We start from the raw sequence: 25,569 nt of genomic DNA, 5'->3' as shown, positions 1-25,569 counted from the left end.
GAAAATATATAAACTACCAAAGAATATCATGGAGAAAAAGTAACAGGGCAGGAGTAGCCCTTCAAGACATTAGAAAAACTCACTATCACATGTCAATTTACCAAAATCACATGGGAATGGCCCAAAACTGGAAATAAATAAATGGAATGAATAAAGAATCAAGAAATAAATTCTCACTGAATATTCAGAACATGATAAATGATAAACACTAAGTAAAACCACCAGTGAGAAGAAAAAAAACCGCAACGTTTCTGGAATAATAGGACCCCAATATAAAGAAAAATTAATTTAAACCCAGACTTCATTATATTTATGTACGTATATAAACATAACACTATGCATTCCATTAGGATGGTTATTTTGTAACACCTTGAAAAAAAAAAAAGAAAAACAGAATAAAGTATTTATCCCAGCCACAGACAAAACTACGCACATTTTTTAAAAAATGCTCAGGCATAATTATTTTTAAATTTTCTATCTCCTTTTCTACAAAAGCCACAAAAATGAAATAAAAATGTAAAACAATAATATAGGAGGGAAACTTAAAATCATAAATTTAACAGACAAAACTTATATCTAAGTACTTTGTATACATTAAGATGGCTATTATATTAAAAAAAAAAACAGAAAACAAGTGTTGGCAAGGATATGGAAAAACTGGAACACTCATTCACTGCTAGAGGAAATGTAAAATGGTGCAGCTGCCGTGGAAAATAGTTTAGGGGTTCCTCAAAAAGTTACAGAGAATTACTAGATATTTACCTCAACTCTACTCCTAGGTGTATAGCCAAAAGAATTGAAAGCAAGGACTCAAATAGAGAGATGTACACCCATGTTCACAATAGCATTATTCAATATTATTCAAAATAGCCAAAAGGTGGGCACAATCCATAAAAGTCCACCAACAGATGAATGGATAAATAAAATGTAGTATACACATGTAGTGGAACATTCTTCAGCCTTAAAAAGGAATGAAATTCTGAAACATGCTACAACATGGTTGAATCTTGAAAACATGCTAAATGAAATAAGCCAGAGACAAAGGACAAATTATTCCACTTATAAGAAGTACCTAGAATAAGCAAATTCTTAGATTAAATCATTAGCCATTGCTAATTTTCTAAGTTTTGTTTTTTTTCCCAGTAATTTCTACGCACAATGTGGAGCTCAAACTCATAACCCCAAAATCAAGACTCTCTTGCCCTACTGAATGAGCCAGGCAGGAGCCAAAGATAAGCAAATTCTCAGAGACCCAAGAACAGAGGTTACCAAGGGCTGGCGCTGGAGGGTGGGTGGAGAGGAGGAAGTTATTGTTTAAAGGGTACAGAGTTTCAGTTCTGGGCATGCATAGTGGTGGTGATAGTTGCACAACATTGAGAATATACTTAATGCCACTACATTACACATTTCAAACGGTTTAATGTCTATGTATATTTTGCCTCAATTAAAAAAAAAAAACTTGTACCAGAATATATATTACATAAATGTCTAAATCTCCAAAAAAAAAAAAAAAAAAGAATCAAATGCTATGAAAAAAATCACACAAGAGGAAAGAAACAGTTGAGTGAGCAACTAATAACTGAAAACGTGCAATTAGGTTCAACAATGAAGTGGCACTTAGTAGCTGTTAGCAAAACAATAAGCCAGTATTTATACAGTTCAGGAAAAAATAAACCTCATATACCACCTAATGGAAATTTTATACTACTATGGATTGTATGATAGCTTCAATCCCTTTGGAAGGCAAGCTGGTAATATACATTTGATCTCATTTTTAAAAATTCATATCCTTGGACTCAAGAACTTTATGCAAGAAGAAACAAAGCTGTGTGCAAAGACATTTGCATCAGGATTTTGTTTTATAATAGGGAAATGCATAAGAATTGAAGGATGGTTAAATGAATTCTGACATATTAACTGTGAAACAGTACGAGGTTACTAAAAAAAGCAAACAAGACAACAGATACAGAGAAGTGTGTATAAAAAATGATGAGATTTAAAAACCCTCATATTCATGCTACATAACTACAACTGTATAAAATTATTCATAAAGACAAAAGCTAACTTTGAGAGTCTCAGGCACTTTACATGTTTTATATAATTTATTCCTTATAACAACTTTATGAGATATATACTCTTGTCCTCATTTTATTAGTGAGAAAACTAAGACCCAGGGAGTCACTGGGCCTTACACACATACTGTACATGGCAGAGGGTGGCGGGGGGGGGGGGGGGCTCTAGAATCTGACCGCGACCAGTGTGACTCCAGACTTTACGTGCATGGAAATCACATTTATGAGAGGAGTAAGAGAAGTAATTTTCTTGGATAAAGTTTTCAATAAAAAGTTAGAAAGTAAATCATGGCACACAGGTCTCAATGAAGTGCTACAGTGATCGTCTACTTCTCAATTGCACCACTTCTAAAACTTAGTAATATTACATTTATACAGACAGGCTGCCATTCACTTTCATTTTATAAAAATGGATACTTTACAGTTGTGACAACATGAAAAAACCACCTGGAACTCAGCTCTGTTTTTGCCCTAAATGTCTTTTTCATGCATAACTGTAGAGCATAGCCAAAAAGGCTTGCTAAATAAATCTTGTATGTCTATGGAAATATTTCCTGGAGGCACAGCTACCACCACCATTTTGGAACCGGTCCTCACGGTTCTAAGAGCAGCGTATTGAAAGATGAAGATGTCCTCATTCACATGTCTTCACTCCCTTCTTGTCTCGCGCTGCCAAGGAGTAGGGCTTCTGTCTGCTCCCCAAAGGAAAGGTAAGATCTTTCTGTACCCCTTGGATAGACATTAAAAAGCCTACAAAGCCCAGGCTGGCTGGAGGCAAAGGTGAACCGTCATCACAGCAGAAAGCAGAGAGATGAGACGGAGGCCAAGGCCTTAGTATTTTAACAGGCAGAAATCCCTAAAATGCAACAACTGTCCTTCACAGATGGGTTCTGGGAACAGTCTGGGCACTCAGATGCACCACTATAAAACATTCCCAATGCAGTTTGGGGTTAGAGACATTTGGCTTTCTGAAGACATGGCTGGCACCTGCCTCGTCTGCTGAAACATAATGTTCCTGGAGATAAGGACAATACGCAAAGGCACCTAAAAATAAACGTAGGGGAAACACAGATCTGTTCCAGTATCCAATAGGAGTGACTCAAAGACCATCACCATATAAAGTCAATTTACCAATAGTTTTTATAAGAAAAGCAGAGATGGCTGAAGGAAACCATTATCGGGTACTGTAGGCCGCTAAAAATCAAAGTGGTTGGGTAGCCTGGCCACGGCCTCCGGGAAACAAGCAGTTCCAAAAACCCAGTTCCCCTCCCCATTTGTAAATGCTGGCCCTCCCCTACAAGTGACTTATTTTTTTTTTTTTTAAGATATTTATTTATTTATTTATTTGAGAGAGAGAGAGAGAGAGAGCGAGACAGCATGAACATGGGGAGGGAGAGGGAGAAGCAGACTTATCTGCTGAGCAGGGAGCCTGACGTAGGACTTGATCCCAGGACCCTGGAACCGTGACCTCAGCCAAAGGCAGCCGCTTAACCAGCTGAGCCACCCAGGTGCCCCATGACTTATTTTTCAAACAGAAGCATGTTTACTGGTGCTCATGGGGCTGTATATGGCTTTCTAGAGCACAGTCCACAGCCGCCACCTCGCCACCCCCCCTTCACCCAGACTGGAAGCGAGGCCCCCAAGGCTGCTACAACCGGATGCTCCAGCACGCGGATGCGGTGCTTGGCACAGGAGCACCAGGCGTGCTGAGGTGGCAGCCGCTTGTACTCCTCGCCTCCAGCTCATCCTCGTCCTCAAGGCTCAGGAGGAGCTAGCTAACTCGATTCCTTCAGGCAGGTCCCAAACTCCAGGGAGAATGTCAGCTCACCACACACACACACACACACACACACAGAGCCCAGAAGGACGGGCCACTCCACCCTACAGCCCATGGTAGGTAAATGGGATAACGAAACACCATGACCAATTGGAGCGGCTCTGCAGCCCTCATACGGTGCTGCCAGAGAACCGAAAGTCACTAGAAAGCAACCCTAACTGATCTCTCAGACTCAGTAAGTTTGACTCACAAAGGGCAGCAATAAGACTGTGGCAATCTCCGTGAAGAAGGTATGCTGCTCCGGGTCTCCCCTCCTGCACACCACACCTCGCTATCACAGCATCTACAAAACTAAACCCATGTCATGTACTGATTTAAACATCTGCATCTCCCCCACCTACAGTTTCCTGAAGTAAACATCCAAGTCCTTTCCCAACTGCTTCAAATTAAGACAAACTACCAAATGACTGACATTTGACAATCTTCAAGACAGTGAGAAAAATGAACTTTTTTTTTTTTTTTTTTGCTTTTTAATTCGACACTGTCCTGATGAGACAGAAGGAAAACATGACAAAAACTGATTTGTTTTGAAACAGTCCTTCCCTCCCCCTCCATTACAGAGAAGTAGAATCAAGGGCAGAAAAGTTCTCTGTGGATATGGAAGGGCTACCTATTCTCAAATGAGACAAATACTCTCACTGGAACAGTAATGGAATGTGCCCCCCCGCCCCCCCTCCCCGTGGCACTCTGGCTTTGCCCCTAGTCAGCATCCCAACCGGTCCAACAATACCGCCATCTTCTCAAACCCAGCTCTGAGCAGCAATACTTAGTCTTCTTTATCCCTAGTCTGATCATTTCCTTAAATTAAAAAAAATAAAAAATGTGTCATATATAAATAAAATATCCCCCTTGCCCCCCAATACTGATAAGAAATGAATTTAAAAATCAATACTTTTTATTTTTGTGCAAAGGAATATTTTAGAAGAGTGCAGTCACTTGGAGAATAATCTCAGCTGAAGAGAATATGCCAGAGACAAAAGAAGATGGGCCAGTGGAAAGGTTGACGGATTTTGGTACTGGAGTCTTTCTCGCCCACCCTACGTTCTGTCTGAGGCAGCAGGCAGAGTCCCGATTCCATGTGAGCACAGGTTAGAAGCCACTGCTTTAGTCCAGGCTGGTATTTTATGCTGTCACTCACCTGTGCCATTGGCCAAGCCACTGTGGGTTGGGTTCTTGACGGGCTGGCGATGCCGGCTGCTAGTACCGGGGCTTTGCTCACCGGCTGCTGTGGTTGCTCGGGCTGAACCACCTGAATGTCTGTGCGTCCTGGAAATTCAAAGTATAAAGCAGACAGATATAAGTCACTGTGAAAAAGAAAGACGTATGTCCCATCTAAGTCACCGTATTCCCTCTCTCACTATTTATTGGAAATAAGACTTTTAATAGCCCCTGTAGTCTTTGACTCTACAGAAGCTGGCTCCAAACAGAGAGACTCAGGTAAGCTTCCTTCTTGGTAATAGCCCAGAAGGCAACTTTGGGTAAACTTTTCCACTTGAAGTAAACAAATCCAGAGTGAATTGCCCCCACATCTGAAATAACTGGCAAAATATCCTATGACCATCACGTTATTTTTACTGGGCTCAAATGTAATAAACAAACAAGAATCACTGGGCAGACTACAGATGACATCATTCTCCCATTAGGTAAAAAGAGCCCAAAACGTATCCAAATCCATTTTCTCTATAGCTAGAAACATACTTCCCTTGGGAAAAGAAGTCAAGGGGCACTAGACAACTCCAGCCAATGCATATGTTGACAAGTTTCATCTGGAAAAGATGACTCAATGGTCCATCCACATAAATGAGGAACAAGGATAAAGGGATCTGCATGACAGAAAATGGCGGGATCTAGGAGCAGAGAACCTGACAACTTCAGAGAACACATGACAACAGGCAGTATGTGTTCTCACAGTCCTGTTGTTGCCTGACTTTGTTCACTCAGTGAAAATGTCTAAACCTCCTGCCCTTCAGTCCAGCTGTTTCATCAAAGGAGATTATTCTACTGCGTAGTCAGTACCTATTAGTTTTCAAGTGAGAGTATTTAAAGTGAGAGTATTTAAATATTATCCAGTAAAGAAAAGACCACCCCTGTCTAGGCCGAGAAACAGAGGTCCACAAACAATCTATGTATACCATGTATATGGGGCAGTGAGAATACAATCAACAATCAAAGGAATAACAATAACCATAGAAGATATAATATGCACTGAACCAGAACCTTATGTAACAGATATCCATCGTGCGCTGTGCACTTTATTTTATCTCATCTATCATGGTAACCCTAGGAGGAGCTTACTATTATTATACCTATTTTACGGGTAAAAAACAAGACAGAGAAAGTAAGCAATGGAGCAAGACTCAAATCCAGGCAGTCTAAGATCAAGAGCCCATGTTCTCTGGTTGGCAACTGGGGGTGGGCAGTCTGGACTTGAACTGAATCCCTCCCAGGCTGTTCTTTCACTGGTCACTTGGCCGACGGTGAGATGAAGAGCTCTGATGGAAAGGTCCCCTGCTGGGCTGGAAGACTCCATATCCACCAGAACACCTCTACTTGTGCTGGAGAAGGATATGGAATATGGATGAGAGGCTGTCTCATCCAGTGTGTTAGGATGAGCTCGCAACCTAACAAACTTGGGGGTTCCTAGGGGAGTAAGAAGTGCCCCCACCAATGACCTTCTCCAGCACAAGAAATGGACTTTTTCCAACAAGATGGGCATAAGCCAAAATACTAATAGTAATTATCTCTCCTGTGAATATGAACTCCCTTACCTTTTCCTTTTGTGTGTTTCTAGAGTTTTCGAGTTTTCTTCATTGAACTTCTGTACTTTTGAGTAAGGGAAAAACACAATTTTTAAAGATGGAAAAAAGGTTTCTCAGGTCAAAACTAGAAGGAAGGAAGGAAGGAAGGAAGGAAGGAAGGAAGGAAGGAACAAACGAACGAATCTAGCAAACCATGGAGTTCTTCATACCTAAAGACTGCATGGCAGTTAAAAATGGATAGAAATGGCACAAGTGAGCTATGGAAATAAAGATTTAATTTGGACTCTCTTTTTCCATCTTATTTTTCCCTGAACTAATTTCATAAATCAAAAGCTGTCAACCACACCTCAGTCAAGAAAAATATTTCAAAGTCCCCACTTCGTGGGAAGAAATGTTAGTATTGAGCATTTTACCACAACTCCTCATCGAAAGCAGAATGAGTATAGATTAGTTCCAAAGGGAAAGACGGTCTTCAGCCCCTGGTGGATGTGTGTGTATGTGTTGAGGGCAGAGAGCCTGACAGAGATAAAATTGGTTGATAAAAGGTTTATTTCAGCCAAGAATACCCTTAAAAGGACAAAAAAGCCTCTCTGATTTGGTACTCACAACCCACAGCAGAGGGCTGTATCACTCAAAAAGCAGCAGGCTGTGTGGGAAGCATAGGAAAGGCGACATCAGTCCTATCACACCCACAGGCTCCGACGAGCCCATGATCACTTCCAGTCCGGCGCTCCTTGTCCCTCTGCAGAGCAGCTGGACATGACAACAGGGCGGGCCCCATTAACTCTCTTGGCTCCTCCCTCCCTTCCCCAAAAGGGCATGTGGTGAGAGTTGAGAGAGAATACTCTCAGAAATGTTTAACCACTAATGATAGCAGCTGGCCCTGAATGATGGGCTGCAGCAGGGATGGGATTAGCCTGTAACCAGGGGCAGCTGGGACCACTTGGCATGAATTGCTGCCTCCCTGGCCGCAGCCCACTGCCACCTCCGCCCTCCCCCCAACACACACACACACACACACACACACACACACACACACACACACCCATTCCCCAGATTCTTCCCTTGCCCTCAATCTGGAGTTTCCACCTTTTTTCACCTTGAATCACCTTTAACACAAGACTCTCAGAAGGAAGAAAGGCGTCAACAGTTGAGGAAAATCTTCTCTTCAGCAGTTTCCTCTCTTGGAGGACTCACTCAGCCCTTACAAGATGGAATTGTGTCGTGATTAAAAGCTGGCCCAAATGCTGAAACCACACACCATAAGCCAAAATAGTATCAGGACAAAAGCGAGACGATGGGGTGGAGATGAGCTGGGCTCCACCACAGGCAGCCTGGCTTCGGCTCTGCCAGTGACTTCAACTTTGGCCTGATCCCGCCACCATTTTGAGGGTGAGATGGCAGTGGGGGTGGGAGGGTGGGGTGAGTTATGCAGCCCCTGAGACAGTCAGAAGAAGATGGAACAGCAAAAGTCCACAACTGCTTTCAAGTTACCTAGTTACAGAGATTCAGCTCTCTTTCCAGCATGCCCTTCTCAGAATGCTGGCGTGTCCTTACCTAAGTTCCTCTCTCAGAACCTGAGGCCTCCCTAAGAAAATCTCTCTCCACACTCCCAGAAGCAGATCTGCTACACGTAAAGTCCCGCAGACAGGGCTCTGGGCTGTACCTTGGCCTTCAAGCTTTGCCAGTCACAGTCCTCAGCTGTACCCTGAGAGCCACAGCTGTGGTTGCTTTGGGACATCTTGCATCACTCTTCGTGAAGGCCACTGAATAGCATTCGATTATTTTCTGAGCACTAAGCCCTTTTCTAGGGCTAGCAACAAAACAGAAAGGGTCCCTGGTGCTCCAGGTGGGTGAACACATGGAGATGTGGGTAGAGTGGCATGCCTGGAGAGTGCATGAAAGCTCCCCACCTTTTCCCCATACCTCGCCCTATGTATCTCTTCCATCGAGCTATTGATTCATATCCTTTTTCGTATCCTTTAGTAAACTGGTAAACAATTAAAAACAAAAACAGAAAGAGACCATCTCAAAAAGTTTACAGCTTAGGGGCGCCTGGGTGGCACAGCGGTTAAGCGTCTGCCTTCCGCTCAGGGCGTGATCCCGGCATTCTGGGATCGAGCCCCACATCAGGCTCCTCCACTATGAGCCTGCTTCTTCCTCTCCCACTCCCCCTGCTTGTGTTCCCTCTCTCACTGGCTGTCTCTCTCTCTGTCAAATAAATAAATAAAATCTTTAAAAAAATAAAAAAATAAAGTTTACAGCTTAGTGGAAATGCAGTGATTGGTAATTTTGCATCACACTCTACAATGCTGACATGGGAGGCCCACTGGGCCAGTGAGGGAGACTGGCTGACAACTTGGCACTCTCACTCCAGTGCAACTTTGTTGACCATCGTCACATACACAATAATTTATGTGGAGTAGTTAAACAAAACTTTGTTTCTTTGGTTTAAAAAGAGACCAGCCCTAGCATTGGTAACATAAGTGAAAACAAAATGAACAGTCCAAAAAAGCAATGGCTCACAAGCCAGAATACAAAATTTTTTGCTAAATTAAAAGTGGAGTTCAAAATTTGGTGGTGGCTCAGAATTTGAGATTAATAAGTCTATTATATCCTTCATGTGGAAATTGATTTTTTTTCCAGTATAGTTACATTTGGAAATTGATTTTTAAAAGTAGTTGGTAGGGGCGCCTGGGTGGCACAGCGGTTAAGCGACTGCCTTCGGCTCAGGGCGTGATCCCGGAGTTCTGGGATCGAGCCCCACGTCAGGCTCTTCCTCTATGAGCCTGCTTCTTCCTCTCCCACTCCCCCTGCTTGTGTTCCCTCTCTCGCTGGCTGTCTCCCTCTCTGTCGAATAAATAAATAAAATCTTTAAAAAAAAAAAAAAGAGCAACCAATCTTAAAAAAATAAAAAAATAAATAAATAAATAAATAAATAAGTAAATAAGTAAATAAATAAATAAATAAAAGTAGTTGGTAGCTTCATCAAAATTCAAAATTGCTGCTCTTCCAAAGACGCTATCAAGAAAACAAAAAGACAATCTAGACACGGGGAAAATATATTTGCAAAATATATATCTGATAAAGGACTTAGATCAAGAATATATAAAGAACTCTCAAAACTTAATAACAACAAACCATATAAAAAATAATCAAAAAAATAATCAGGGGCGCCTAGGTGGCACAGCGGTTGAGCGTCTGCCTTCAGCTCAGGGTGTGATCCCGGCATTATGCGATTGAGCCCCACATCAGGCTCTCCCGCTATAAGCCTGCTTCTTCCTCTCCCACTCCCCCTGCTTGTGTTCCCTCTCTCGCTGGCTGTCTCTCTCTCTGTCGAATAAATAAATAAATCTTTAAAAAAATAAAATAAAAGATTTTAACAAACATTTCACCAGAGACAATCTAGAAATGGCAAATAAGCACAAGAAAGTTGTTCTACATCATTAGTCATTAGGGAAATATGAATTAAAATCACAATGAGATACCATCACATGCCTATTAGAATGGACACAGTAAAAACAGATAAACAAAAGAACTGACAGTAGCAAGTGCTGAAGACGACGGACACAAAGCAACTGAAACTCTCAGACACTGCTGGAGGGAATGGGATGTGGTAAAGCCACTTGAGAAAGCGGTTTGGAGGAAAAAAAAAAAAAAAGGAAATGGTTTGGCATTTTCTCATAAAGGTAAATATGCCTTAGTATACAAATCAGCAATTCTACTCCTAGGTATTTACCCAAAAGAAAGGAAAACATATGTTTCCATAACCTGTAAGCAAATGTTTATAGTGACTTGATTCATAATTTCCAAAACTGTAAACAACCCAAAGTCCTTCAACTGGTGAATGAACAGACAGACTGTGGTACATCCATACAAAGGACTAGTACTCAGCAAATAAAAGCAAACAAACTACCAGTACATGCAACAATATAGATTCACCTCAAATGCACTATGCTAACCAGAAGACAGACTCAAAAGGCTACAGTGTTTCGTTCCATTTTTATAACATGGAGGAAGAAGCAAGGCAAACTGTATGGAAAGAAAACAGACTGGTGTTTGCCAGTGGCTGGAGGCAGAAGGAGATGACGACTACGAAGAGGCACAAGGGAACTTTTCAGGAAGATAAAACTATGTATATCTTGAATACGGTAGTGGTTATCAGACTGTACGCTTTTGTCAAAACCCACAGAACTGTACACAGCAAAGGGTGAATTTTACTGTATATAAATTATACCTCAGTAAACCTAACTTAATAATTTCAAAAATCAATTTGTATATTTCAGCCACTGCAAAAACAGTTCATCACATGAGAAAAAATAAAAGTGAGCAAAAGTTTTAAAAGACGGGTAACGTACTGTGTGAAGATATGCTCAAAACAACACAGAAAACAAGAATCTTGATAACAATGTACTTTAGGCAATACTCAAGACTCTCCAAACACTCTGTATTAATAAATGTGAGGATTCTTCAAAGCCCAGGAACACATTTCTCCCAAATGTTGAGAATTCCTGGTTGACTGCATACTGGGTGCCGAGCATAATTTTCTACCTTGATAAAAGAGGCCCGGGACACAAAAGGGAGGTTCTTTGACCTCAGATTCAGGCCCATTGGTATTGGAGTTCAGCACATGAGAAGTTTCAGGGTATAGCAACTAACAGTGAGTTTTCCTCCATTTACAAAAACAAATCAATAACGATGCAGAAGTTAAAATCACCTAATAAATTTCAAACTCTTCTCACATTCCAATCCAGAGAACTGATATTTGCCTGGATGACTGGACCCAAGAGGGTGGCTGTCCCGCCTCTCATCCAAGGCCTCTTAACTGGGCATTGTCTTTTAATAGCAGCATGGAAACAAAACTGAGTGAGGCTGGGCCAGTTTCCAGTAAGACAGAACCAGAAAAAAAAAAAAAAAAAGAATAAAAACAGTGACTTAAAATAGAAGCACTGAAAAAAAAAAAAAAAAGCCAACGGGAATTCGTGATGGGGAAAGAAATGGTTTCCACCATTCAGAGAGGCATCAATAAGCAAACGTGCTCCCACCTACACCCTCTTCAATCCCTCCACCCCATTTAAATGTGGATTCAGGGGAAACAAAAAAAAAAGTAATAATAATAATAAGGATGGATAAAAAGGAGAGGTGAAAAGGAAAGGCGCAATTAAGAGTTAAAATGGGACCATTCTAGTCATTTCAAGGGTAATTTACGGCTCCATTCCACACCCTACCTCCAGGCTGCCAGCCTCAGAAATGACAGGAAAGGTAAAAATAAAACTGCTGCCAAGTCCATTCAACTTTTCGGAAAGACAAATGATTTACTTTCGCCCAGACTGGAGTACAGAGCAATCCTCTCAACAGTGGCAGCTTTAGGAGACTGAAAGATTCATCTTACAAGACATCATACAATACGTTTTATTCATCTAACCTAATTCCAGGTTGTAGGTCAAGAGTAATAGAAAAGAATACTCAAAACCCTCCCCTACTTGAAAGGGAGCTGAAGTTCAGGGGAAGTATTCACTCCTCATTCTACCCAGCTCGGTGCCACAGTCAAGGACTGATATGTCCCTTGGCCTGAGACGCTACCAGGGCACAGGATGCTCGTGCGGCGAGTGCTGCGGGCCACCAGCCTCCAGTGGCATGCAGGAGGAACCTGTCCGGCGGACCCTGAAAGAGATGCGGAGCCCCACCTTGTACGGATAAAGCCAGAAGGGCATCTCCACCTTCTTCCTACTGAAATCAGCTCTTCTTTGAGGGCCCCTTGTGCTACAGCCTCAGACCAAAAAGAACTACACAGGACCCTGAGGTACTGAGGTCAACAGTACATTTGGCTGTTATTTCTATGTGTTCTGACCCAGCAAATCAAAAAGGCAGAAATCCAGAAGGAGTGAGGTAAGCTCCAAAAAGAGTATGTTCCTTGGACATTCCTCGGAACATCCCTCTAAACTGCTCCTGAGGATAATTCAGAGCCTTTGCAGATCTACTTGCCTGGCAGACCCTTCTCTGGACACCCAATCCAAATCTTGGTCTAAATGTCCCTCATCTCCCAGGCTATAGTAAATTCCCTTATATTCTCTCACAAAGCCTTCTAATTTTCCCTTTATGGCACTTCTATTTGTAATTATGTATTTGTTTGTGTGTTTATTTGTTCAATGTCTATACCCAATAAGGTCCGTGAGGGCAAGCACAATGTCTCTTTTATGTTTCTTTGCATAACCAGCACCCAGCATGTGCCTGGCCCCACAAAAAGGCATATGAAAATATTTGCTGAATGAATAAAAGAAGCAGGCTGTCAAGTTCAAAAGCACTCGTGGGCCTGTAATCTCTAGCACTGCCTATGTTCTTTGCAGTCCAGTCACTCATCACCTCCTCATCTCCCGCCAACCCTTTACAGAATGGAATCCATGCCAGGGGATGGAATCCAGGGTCTAGGAGGTAACTGAGAAGTATCAGAGCTACTGCCTTCCAGGAAGACCAGCTCTAATCATCATGTAAAGACATTCTCTAATATCAGGGTCTAGAAATAAAAATCACTTCACTAGACTCATTTCATGCCCACACATATCTACTAAACTTATGAGACAATCTCCAAATCTAACCAAATTTTATCTGGCATGGGTTTTTATTTGTTCTAGCAGTAATTTTCAAGCACACTTCAACAGGTAAAGAGTAGGCAAGTGACTAAACATGAGAATTTAGAGAGACACCTTCTGTGGTGGGCAGAATTTCTAAAATGCTCCCTCCTCCCAAAGATACCCCACCCTAATGCCTAAAACCAGTGAATGTGACAAAATATCATACCCGTGATTATGTTAGGTTATATGGCACACATGAAATTAAGAAAGGGTGTTCATGCAAGCAGGCCTGATCGAATTATATAATATAAAAACAGTATGCTTTCTCTAGCAGGTATCAGAAGTGGAGAGCAAAAAAGAAAATCGGAGAGATTCAAAGCTCAAGAGAGTGGGGCACCTATATGAGAAGGAATGCAGGTGGCCTTTCAGACCTGAGAGATGCCTCAGTTAACAGCCAGTAAGAAAACAAGGACCTCAGTCCTACACCCACAAGTAACTGAAGTCTACCAACCACCGGGATGAGCTTTGAAGCAAAGTCTTCCTTAGACTTTCCAGATTAGAATGCAACCCGGACAACACCTTGATTTTGGCCTTGTGGGACCCTGAGTAGACAAGCCAGCCAGCCACACTGTACCACTACAGAATCATGAGCTTAAAAATATTACTATTTTAACCCCTAAGTTTATGGTAATTTATTACACAGCAACTGAAAACTGATACAACCTCTCAATACAAATAAATGTCAATTTCCACATAAGACAATACTAACTTTCAAATATGTGGCTAGGGAGGATGTGAGGGCGATCTGGCTGCGACATCTGTCACCCCATTTATCGCCAGGGTTGATTCGGCTGATCTGGCTGGCTAGGCGGGTGTCCCCTTCCTCCCTCACCGCTCCATGTGCATCCCTCTCGAAGCTGTGCTCTCAGTCGAAGAGGACGACCTTCCCCAATAGAGGAGGACGGTTCTTTGGTCAAGGGTATACGAGTAGCTGCGCTCCCCTGCTAGAACCGCCAAACAAGCTCTCAAATATGTGGCTAGGTAATAGCCTTGGCCCAAATTCTTACTGATCACCCTATTTCACTCTGATTTCAGAAGGTCTTATGTAGGCGTGGTACAGCTGGCTCTGTGCAATCAGGGCTCATCTCACGGCAACAGCACTTCTGTGATGCAATATCTTTTAGGAGATACACTTCTAAGATTCAACAATCCCATGGGAACTTCAACTAGACTTTACACATTCTTTTTCCAAAAAAGACATATTTATGTGTCAACTTATGTCTGATTCCAATGTTAACCTTAAAAGTTGCAAGGATTTGAAAAGAATAGTCCATGCAAAGGGTTCAATATGGAAATATCAGTCATGAGGAAAAAACAGATGCAAAAGGAGAGAGTGAGCGGGCTGTGGGAACCCACCACGCTCTTGGCGGTTAGGCTAAGCCTTGGAAAGCACAAGGCAGTCCTGATAAAAAAGTCTCCCCTACACCCTGGGCCCCTGAAATCATCACTTCTCAGGAGAAGTGGAGCCAAGGAATGTAAACTAGTAGCAAGACCCACCCTGAAGTTTTGGCAAATAAGGAGCAAGAACACAGACTCTTTCAACTCAACAAATATTTATTGAGCTGCTGCTACGTGCAGCCGGGCACTATTCTAGCTCTGCTGAGGGCAGAAATATGAATAATGCACAGATGCCTTTAACATGGTATTTGGCTGAGAGTTTGGCGCCACTCCACCTGCACCTTCTCCCCTCCAAAAGGAAGTAGATGGAAGAAGTTACTCCTCAATAGTCTGCAGTTCATTCTTTTCTAAGCCTAAGCAAAACCAAACGATGTGATTTAAAATGTCTTTCTTAGACCTTTTTTAAAGGTAAAAGTTAAAACAAAAACAACAACAAACAAACCTGGTCTTACCCTCTCCTTCTCCTTTGCAAAACAACAATTATACATCCAACCCCGGGTGTCCACTAACCTCATTTTTTAAAATTTTTGTCATTTCATCACTTAGACGTTATACCTTCAAAGGCTATTTGTCTACACAAAGTAAACCCAACATGTTAGGCGTGCGAAAAAGTAAAGCCAAACAAAATCTTCAGCCAGGGAGCAAACGAATAAGTTCCCATTCTCTTCACACTGCTGGATGCAGAATTTCACACTCTATTATCAAATAATCAGCGAGCCAAAGATGACTTCAACTCATCAATACCAAGAAAAGGCATAGCAAACACAGGCTTAAAGTGCAAAGTCAGCCTAGAGATAGGAAACAAAGAAGGCAGGACAGACAGAAACTGAAAAGGCAAGAGGATGGTGAAAACAACTCCAAAGAGATCAAGAAACAAAGAAACATAAATGGCCTGTGGCAGTTTCAAGACAGACGCTATCATATGGTATTTTAAATTTTTAGTTCAATGGCGTTAAAATACAAACACCAGAAGGGCTGAAACTCAATGGGTGGGGGGAAAATATGCCAAGCAAGTACAAAACAAAAGGAAGCTGGGACAGCTATGCTAATGTCAAACCAAACAGATTTTTTAAAATAATTTTTACAAATCAGGTGTAATTTACATTGAGTTAAATTCACCCTTTATAAGGTTACAGTCTAACGAGTTGTAACAAATGTATACAATCGTGTTACCACCACCACAATCAAGACACAGAACATTGCTATCACCCCCAAACATTTCTGGTGCCCTTTTGCAGTTAATCCCACCACCCACCCCCGTCAATTCCTAGAAACTGCTGATTGGATTTCTATACCTATAATTTTGCCTTTTCCAAAATGTTATATAAATGGATTCATACACAATGTAGCCTTTTGTGTCTAGCTCCCTGCACTTAGCATAATGCTTTTGAGTGTTATCTATGTTGTAGGTTGTTTCTTTTCATTGTTCAGACCAAATAAATTTTCAGGAAAAAAAGCACTAAAAAAAAGAGGATCATGAGATAAAGATAAAAAGTTCAATCTGCACATAAGTCATATTTCAAATTCATAGCACAGACCCAATAACGTAATCTTGAAATGCATAAAGCAGAAGTTCACAGACACGATCTGGCCCCACCTATTGCCGCCCTCATCTCCTAATTTCCCACCACTCCCTCCACATGATCCAGACTGGCCTCCCTACCCTTCTTCCAGCTCCAAAGGCCTTGGCCAAAGCCATTCCTCTGCCCAGATATTCTTCCTCCCAGATATCCTCATGGCCAACCCTCATCTTCAAATCTTTGCTGAAAGGTCATCTTCTTCACAATGCCTCTCTTGAATGCCTATTTATTCCTGCATCTTATTGTTAAATAATACAGCCATACATATATGTATGTATGTATTCATATACATATTTGCATGGGTCAGATTTATTTTTTAAATAATAAAGATCAATAAAACCAGAAAAAAGAGGAACACTCTGGGATTCTGCAAGGCACAGGACGTACGTTTCCAGAAAGAACTAGTCCACAAAGTTAAACCTGCAGCTAGGTCAGGTGGGCCTTTGTGGCTATAATTTTGGCAGGATGATAGAACCAGATACCAGAATGAAATGAACTAATATATAAAGGGAAATAAGGAAGGGAGGCCCAAAGAATATTGAAGAAAATATATTCACTATATTTTTAATAAGTTAAGGGTACATAATAACTTCAGAACACTGTGACACGTGAAGCATCATGCTATATAAATTCTGTATTTTGGTTCTGGAACTTTTCATCTAAAATGCACAACCTAAATATAGAATTCTTTCAGTGTTTGAAAGGAGTCATTCTATCAAGGCTACTGAGTATGCCATCATAAAGACCGTCACTAAACTAAACCCCAAATCTCCACCTCCACGGACCTTGGCGCTCTTGAAAGGAGCCATCCAGTGCCAACAGAATTCTAAAAGAAAAGTCTAACCTCATCACACCACACTACGCCACAAACTGGCTTAAGCAATCCCCTTCCCCGCCGTCCCCATCTGTCCAAAGCATCTGCCATCAGTTCTGCTCTGCTCTTTAATCACCACAGACCCAAGCTGCCTAAGCAACCATGACTAAAAAGTCATTTCTCCAAGACCCATACTTTATTTGCTTCTCTGTAAATCCTTTCCCTTTCAACCACAATTTTCTAGAACTGAGAAATCCCAGAATCCAGATATAGACCTAATTAAAGTAGAAATATCACTGCTGTGCCCTCATTGTGGTGACATTTATAATGGCCCCATTGTTCAATGTCAGAAATACATTTTGTTTTGCTCTGTATCTCTTAAAGTTTGGTTTTCATTCCTTCCCCTATGGATACACTTTCAGAGTGTGACTGCCTCAGGGCCACACACACCACTATCACCAATCCCAATGCTTCTGGGGGATGCCATTTTAAAGAGACAGCTTCATAAGCTCCTCCCCTTCTTCATTTCTTATTTCCATGAATAACATCGCAAAGTGCTGAGTCCTCTCTATTCCTACTCATCCTTCACTCTCATTAGTCAGTCACCTGGTCCTGCTTAATGATTATACCCCCTAGGTATTTCTAGGTATTTCTCTTGACTTCTCTCCATTCTGCCACTGCCCAAAGCCAGTCATCAACTCCTAACTCACCAGTTCCTACAATGGTCCTCCTCTTGGTCCCTGGTTCTAATCTCAACCTCCACTGTGGCAGACATTCCCACTGTCTTCTATTCCATTCTTCACTGCATGCGTGGAAGGCAGCTGGAGGGGCAGTAGCAACTAGATTTTCCTGACAACTAGATTGCAGATGCAACGCTGTGACCTTGAAACTAAGGATGGGAAAGGTCACACTTGTTCCTCCAGCCCATTCAAAGACTTCTGTAAACACCTAATTCCCCATATTAAATCCTTTTCTGCTCAAAATACCTAAAGTGGTTTCTGTTTCCTGAAATGAACCCTAACTGATACAGCTTCAAATTTATCCATTAGATACATTTCTGGATAATTTATCAAAAAAAAAAAAATAGTACATCATGCCCTTGCTCAAAATTCAGTGATTCCCTGGCTCCAAAGAATAAATCTTAAGTCCTCAGTAAAGCATAAAAGCCCTTTATGAACTGGTCTTGCCTTCTTACCATCTCCTATAGCAGGGATCAGCAAACTGGCTACAGAGGGCCAAAAAGCAAATATTTTAGGCTTTGCAGACCATCCGATCTCTATCACAACTACTTAACTCTGCCACTGTAGCATAAAAGAGGCCACAGACAGTATGTAAATGAATGAGCATAGCTGTAAATCAAATAAAACATTATTTACAAAAACAGGTGGTCAAGAGAATTAAGACAAGCCACAGACTAGGAGAAAATATTTGAAAAAGACATATCTGAGAAAAAGACTGTTACCCAAAATATACGAAGAACTCTTACAACTCAACAATCAGAAAAGAAACCACCCAAGTAAAAAATAGGCCAAAGACCTGAACAGACACCTTCTCAAAGAAGATACGGATGAAAAATAAGCCTACGAAAAGATGCTGCACAAAAGCAAAACCCTCTTGCCCTGTTGGTGGGAACGCAAACTGGTGCAGCCACTCTGGAAAACAGTATGGAGGTTCCTCAAAAAATTAAAAATAGAACTACCTTACAACCCAGCAATTGCACTACTAGGTATTTACCCAAAGGATACAAAAATACAGATTTGAAGGGGTACATGCACCCTGATGTTCCCAATGTTTATAACAGCATTATCAACAATAGTCAAACTATAGAAAGAGCCCAAATGTCCACCAACTGGTTAATGGATAAAGAAGACGGGTGTGTGTGTGTGTGTGTGTGTGTGTGTGTGTGTGTTTATGTACAGTGGAATTCAGCTGCCATCAAAAAGAATGAAATCTTGTCATTTGCAATGCTGTGGATGGAGCTAGAGTGTATTATGCTAAGTGAAATAAGTCAAAGAAAAATACCATATGATCTACTCATACATGGAATTTAAGAAACAAAACAGATGAACACAGTGGAAGGGGGAAAAAAGAGAGAGAGGGAAGCAAACCATAATGATAGAGAATAAATTGAGGTTGATGGAGGGAGGTGGGTGGGGAGATGGGTTAAATGGGTGATAGGTATTAAGGAGGGCACTTGTTGTGATCAGCTCTGGGTGTTGTATGTAAGAGCTGAATCACTAAATTCTATGCCTGAGACCAATTTTACCATATATGTTAGCTAACTAGAACTTAAATAAAAACTTGAAGAAAAAGAAAAAGATGCTGTACATCATATGTCATCAGGAAAATGCAAATTAAAACAGCAACGAGATACTACTACAAAGCTTTAAGAATGGCCAAAATCTAGAACACTGATAACACCAAATACTGGTGAGGATATGGAACAACAAGAACTCTCACTCATTGCTGGTGGAAATGCAATATGGTGCAGCCACTCTAGGAGACAGCCTGGCAGTTTCTTACAAAACAAAATATGCTCTTACCATATGCTCCAGCAATCACTCTCCTTGGTATTTACCTGAAGGAGCTGAAAACATGTCCACAAAAAAACCTGCACACAGATGTTTATAGCAGCTTTATTCATGGTTGTCAAAACCTGGAAGGAATCAAGCCTGTTCTTCAGTAGGTGAATGGATGAATAAACTGTGGTACGTCCAATGGAATAGTATCCAGCGCTAAAAACAAATGAGCTCCCAAGCCATAAAGATACATGAAGGAAGCCTAAATGCATATTACTAAGTAAAAGAAGTCAATCTGAGCCACATACTTTGAATCCAATTATATGACATTCTAGAAAAGGCGGTTTTTTGGAGACTTTAAAAGAGGCAGTGGTTGCAGGAGTTAAGGGTGAGAGAAGGATGAACAAGAGCACAGAGGATTTTTTGGGCAGTGAAACTAACCTATATGACACTATAATGGTGGATAAGTGTCACTGTAAGTTCATCAAAACCCAAAGAACGTACAACACTGAGAGTGAACTGTAATGCAAACTCTGGACTTTGGGGGATAATGGTATATCAACCTAGGTTCATCAACTGTTTAACAAATGGGCCATGCTAGTGCGTGATGTTAATAGTAGGGGAAAGTGTGTCTATGTGGAGGCAGGAGGTTTATGGGAAATCTCTGTACTTTCCACTAAATTTTGCAGTGAACCTAACACTGCTCTTTAAAAAAAAAACCCTAAAACCAAAACAAACGAACAGGTGGCATCCTGGAGCTGGCCTGTGAACCACAGTTTGCTACAGCTATTATCCCAAATATCTTTCATATCAACATTAGCAAATGACCAATATTTCCTCAAATACGCTAAGTACTCTTTATTCTGCCTTGCCTTTGACCACGCCATACCCTCCTCCTGGAGTACCTTCCCTCACCTTGATGCCACTGGTCTGCAAATTCCTTTCAAAGTACAGCTCAAACATGGGAGGTCTTCCCCAAACCCCCCAGGTGGATTCAGGTCCACTTCCCACGATCTTCCTCTTGCATGTGAACTCACCACTGCTACACAATCCATCACACTACACTGTCACCTGTGTATCTGTCTCCTACTAGAGGGCACGGTCCTTGATGACAGCTAGCTCTGACCACGACCTAGCTCAGAGCCTGGCATTCCTGTCTGTGGAATGAATATTGCCTTCTATTGCAGGCATCTGCCTTACCTTCTCCTAGTTCATGAAAAGTTTCCAACCAGCTTTCTGGCATACACCACACCTCTCTACGCTCACAGAGAAGAAATGCCCAATAAATACCTATAAAATACACAGATCTGAAAAGATAAGCATAAAATAATGTATAGTGCAGAATTTTAATTAGTGCAAAATTAGTAAATTAATGTATAAATTAATGTGTAATTAATCTCCATGATTACTTTTCAACGCCTTGCTTTGACAACACAGTGAGTCTACAGTCTCAATCCTATTCCATATAAACCAACCACTCAGGAAAGAGTCCCGTGTAAGCAGGGACGGAGTCTTAGTTATTCCTAAAGGAATTAATGAATTACACTTATTTTTCTTCTTACTCCTTTCCCTTCCTCAGCAATCCTGAGACTATACCCAGATTTAAAGTAGAAGCTATTGGGGCGCCTGGGTGGCTCAGTCGTTAAGCATCTGCCTTCAGCTCAGGGCGTGATCCCGGAGTCCTGGGATCGAACCTCGTATCAGGCTCCTCCGCTGGGAGCCTGCTTCTTCCTCTCCCACTCCCCCTGCTTGTGTTCCCTCTCTTGCTGGCTCTCTCTCTCCCCCCGCCCCGGCCCCCGTCAAATAAATAAATAAATAAACAAACAAACAAACAAACAAATCTTTTTAAGGAATAAATAAATAAAGTAGAAGCTGTTGGGTAGGAGGCTTGAATGAAAACTGTAAAGGTGTTAAACTGCATTTCATGCTGACAGGGTGACATCTCTTAAATAACTACAGTTTCAAATCAAGTAGCCTTTAGTCATCTCAACTGCAGGAGAGCTAGCAGTGGCCAACAATGACTGAGAAAATGGCCCAGGGCCCAAAGGCTCAAATCCCGTCCTATCCGTCCCTCTGTCCCCATTAGCTTTGCTTCCCAAACCCCCTTGGCCCTCCCAGGACTCCCAGCAGTGTTCCCAGCAGACTCACTCCCCGTTGAGTTTATTTTTCTTTCCTTTCTGGGCTAGGCTGTCTGCAGACACAGCTGATGAGCTATTTAGAGCTCACCAGAGACCTTGGGGCTTTGTAAGTCCCTGAGACGATAACTCTTTAAATCTTCAGAGGCCATTAATGCCAAGCAAGGGAATCAATAAATTTCATATGCTTTCATCAAAGCAGGACAAAAAGGAAAGAGGAAAGGAGGGTGGATGAAAACTCTATCATAAGAGGTTCTGAAACTTTTACATGTAAAACAATCACAGGGGAGCGTGTTAAACACGGGGTCTGCCCAACACTGGCCAGTACTCACAGCTGAAGATGGATGTGGGCAAATTCCAGGCCTCCATCGCCTCACATCAAACACACAGAGGCACATACATCCCTGCACGTTCACATCTACGCTTCCATAAAACAAATGTGTACACATACAACAAAGGAAAATTAATTGCTTAAGCTCCTTACAGCTACTTCAACAAGACCTCTTTCGGTCTTCAGGACCATTAATGAAAAAACTCAATGCCTTCTTCCCTTTTTGTCTCCCCAGTTCCCTATATAACTATGGAAAATCTATAGGGATTCTTGACTGAGGAGCTAGTTGGTCAGGTCAGAAGGCACGTCAGGCTATGCTTGGAGGAGCGGCGCAGCTCACAGACAGCCCTGCGGGTTTCAGCTGTGAGCTGGTTTCCCCTTCTTGCCCCGATTTCATAGAACGGCTGGGGAGGGGAAACTCACAGGTGACGGAGCATCAGCGAAGTACAGAGGGACTGACATCCCGACTTTCTACTCTCCAGTCTAGAGTTTCACACCCATTTCCTATAGAACAGTACCTCTGAAGACAGCTGCCAATACCAGTGTGGATCCTCTCTGCCGGGTCCGTTCCCTCCACGGACGCCCCACTGTTGGTTTCTCTCCTTCACCGTTCGCTCCCTCCGCTAGTCAGCCCCTGAGATAGTGCACTGAACCCCCGGACAAGGGACGATAGTCTCTCTGCAAACTCCCACTCCACTCTCTCCTTGGTCTTTCCCTTTGAACCCACAGATTTCTTCTCTCTCTGAACTGCCCGGAAGGCTCCTAGTTTTATTTGCCTGTTTCATACAGAGCTCGTGTATCATGAAGACTGTGAACTGCCTGTGGAAAATGGAGGCCATGCTCCTGGCAAGCCGTGGGTAGTGTGCGCATGGTACCAGGCACATATCAGATCTGCAAAACCTGAATTGACTTAGGCACCGTTCCCAAAGCCAGCCCTCATTCCAGCAAAATAAAATAAACTCTGGGGGATTATTAAAGGGTGTGGTAGGTACTCCCTGTGCCAACGAGCACACGCACTCTCCTGGGGGCTCCATCACACACCAGGCACTCTCCACCCCTGCGCTGGAAGAAGGAACACTGGCTGAGGACGCAAGGCAGCATGACACGCTGACAGAATCCGGGGTGCACCACCTAATCGCGCCCACTCCAATCAAACGCCAAATAGGGTCAGGCCAGGCCTCTCAGGCCACCAAGACTAGTGCTGTTCAGATCCATTATCTGGCAGTGGCCGGATTTTATCTGGAACCCATTCCCCCAACTCCCGAACTAAGTTCTCAAGCCTGAGATTTCAAAGTGACAGGAGCACAACTTATGAGGTGCTGTGGAGCACCGACTTCAAATCACTGGCTACTGCTACATAGATCAGCTGGGGAGAAGGGAAATAAGTGGTTGTTATAGAGCTGGAGAAATCCTAAGTTCTGACATCTGTCTAACTCAATAGCAAACGACAGTCTCTCCAGCCTAATACCATCGCTGTTCAGTTTTCTCAGGTTGATAGAGGACACTTTTTCCTTCCTTGTTGTGAAATACATCACGCAAACCAAAGAATATATTAAATATATATTCGGTTCAAAGAAGACGAGTAAGATGAACACTCACAGACCCCCCCCCCGCGCATTCACAGCACTGGGAAATTTCCGTGTGCTTTTTCCTCATTTTACCCACCTCCAGCCCCACAATGATAACCATTCTACTGAATTCAGGGTCACTTATTCCTTCCATTTTTTTATGGTTTTACTACTTATGGAGGCATCCATAAAAAATATATATGGTTTGTTTTTACTTTTTCAAGTTAATATAAATTATATCATACAATGTGTTTTATAAACACACACACACACACACACACACCACACACACACATGCCCTGCCCGTGGCCTGCTTCTCTTGTTCAACATTATGTTTCTGAGATTCCACCATATTGATGCAACTATCTTTCACCTATTTTTACTATGGGATGGTATTTCATTGTAAGACTATGCAACAATTTATATTTTCTTTTCTCAACCAGACCCACTAGACCCACTGACTGCATACTAATACAGTGTGTCTATAAATCAATTTATGCCACATGATAAAATAACTAGGGATGTTTCACACAATTATTCTTCAAGAATGGGCAAGATCCCACTGAAAGACAGAGCTTGGTGGTCTTATTCTGCAAGCAAATGGTCCCTATACTGGATGATCTTGGGTAGATGAAGCCCTAGTTTGATAGCTTAATAAAGCAGGGGAAAGGAGAGGAAAAGGCTGTTTGACATGGCAAACTTCACCTTCGTGGACACGTCACAGCATCTTTGATCACGGTGAATAGCACCCAAGTCCAAGAAAAACCTACCCCTCAGACAGCAAAGGCTAAATATTTAGTCTAGGAGGCAGCAGGCAGAAGCCTACCCTCTACCCCAGGAGACTAAGGACAGCAGAGAATTGTCCTTGAATCCTGAAGGCTTGATTCATCACCCTGCTAATTAGACCTTGATGCAAAAACATCAGCCAGGCCACACTTCCTAGGTTTGCAGGTGAGGAAGGGGGTATGATGTAGAGTCTCCAGAGCAAAGGCACCCCCTGCCACTATCCCCGAGCATTCCCAGTGTGCAAGGTTGACACAGCTCACCTCAGTTAGTTCCAACAATGACCTTGTGAGGCAGGCGATATCCCCATTTTGCATGTGAAAAAACTGAGGTGCCGAGACGTTTGGTGACTTGTCTTATATCACAGAGCAAGTAAATGACAGGCCAGGATTCAATCTACTTTTTCAGCTTGTAAAGCCTGGTACCCTGATCCAGTCAACAACCCTGATACCACCTGATCTTCAGTGCAGCGGCAATGGAGAAAAGGAGTTCTTAGGGACACAGAATTCTGACACTGCCTTCAGGTGATCCTTCAAAAGTGTCTGCTACTGAATGGCAGCAGGCTCCATGCGAACACAGAATAAATACTTAGATGGCAGAGGCCTGTGAAAGTTGAGTGGCCATGCATGGAAAATGGCTACAGGAGCTAAGTAGACTGGGGAGGACATCCACACCATTCAAACTACTTGGAGGGCACTCTGCCCACCAACAGTTAACTAGCATTGAATGTCTACCATGGGTTATGGGCAAAGATGCATCCAATTTTCTGCTAAAGTCTGGTTGCTGCTCTACAAGACAATCCTCACCACAAACAACAACAAAGAAGGGCTCCTGGGACATGTGAGTCTCAAGATCTACTAACTAGAGAACTCCGGAGAGCAATAAATAGGTCAAGAACTTAATTCCAAAGTTATTAAGAGCTGGACTCTGCCTTCCGGCCCCCAGATAAGTGACATCAGTTGCATATGACACAAATTTTCCAAGTCAGCTCAAAGACCAAGATGGCAGCCACTACTGCCAAAGTTAAGAAGGCATCCTTCTCAGAGAGTGAAATGCTGAGGTGTTCTTCTCCACCAGCTACTCACCACCAAAGAGATTCTGTTTTCTCTATCTCTGGGTGCCCCTCATGCCTCTGTTGACA

At 42.3% G+C, this 25,569-nt stretch overlaps 1 protein-coding gene across 1 annotated transcript in view; it reads right to left on the bottom strand.

Annotated features, from left to right (window-relative positions):
* Positions 1-25,569, bottom strand: part of WWP2 (WW domain containing E3 ubiquitin protein ligase 2) — a 142,872-nt gene that overhangs the window by 51,335 nt on the left and 65,968 nt on the right. The window contains exon 7 of the mRNA XM_087870545.1: positions 5,048-5,175. Coding sequence (XP_087726671.1) covers positions 5,048-5,175 — 128 coding nt within the window. The remainder of the gene's footprint in view (positions 1-5,047; positions 5,176-25,569) is intronic.

Source organism: Ursus americanus, chromosome 21 (genome assembly GCF_024610735.1).
Source record: "Ursus americanus isolate L20-20 chromosome 21, mUrsAme1.1.p, whole genome shotgun sequence".
Lineage (NCBI taxonomy): Eukaryota > Metazoa > Chordata > Mammalia > Carnivora > Ursidae > Ursus > Ursus americanus.
This window is presented reverse-complemented; position numbering and strand designations above follow the sequence as displayed.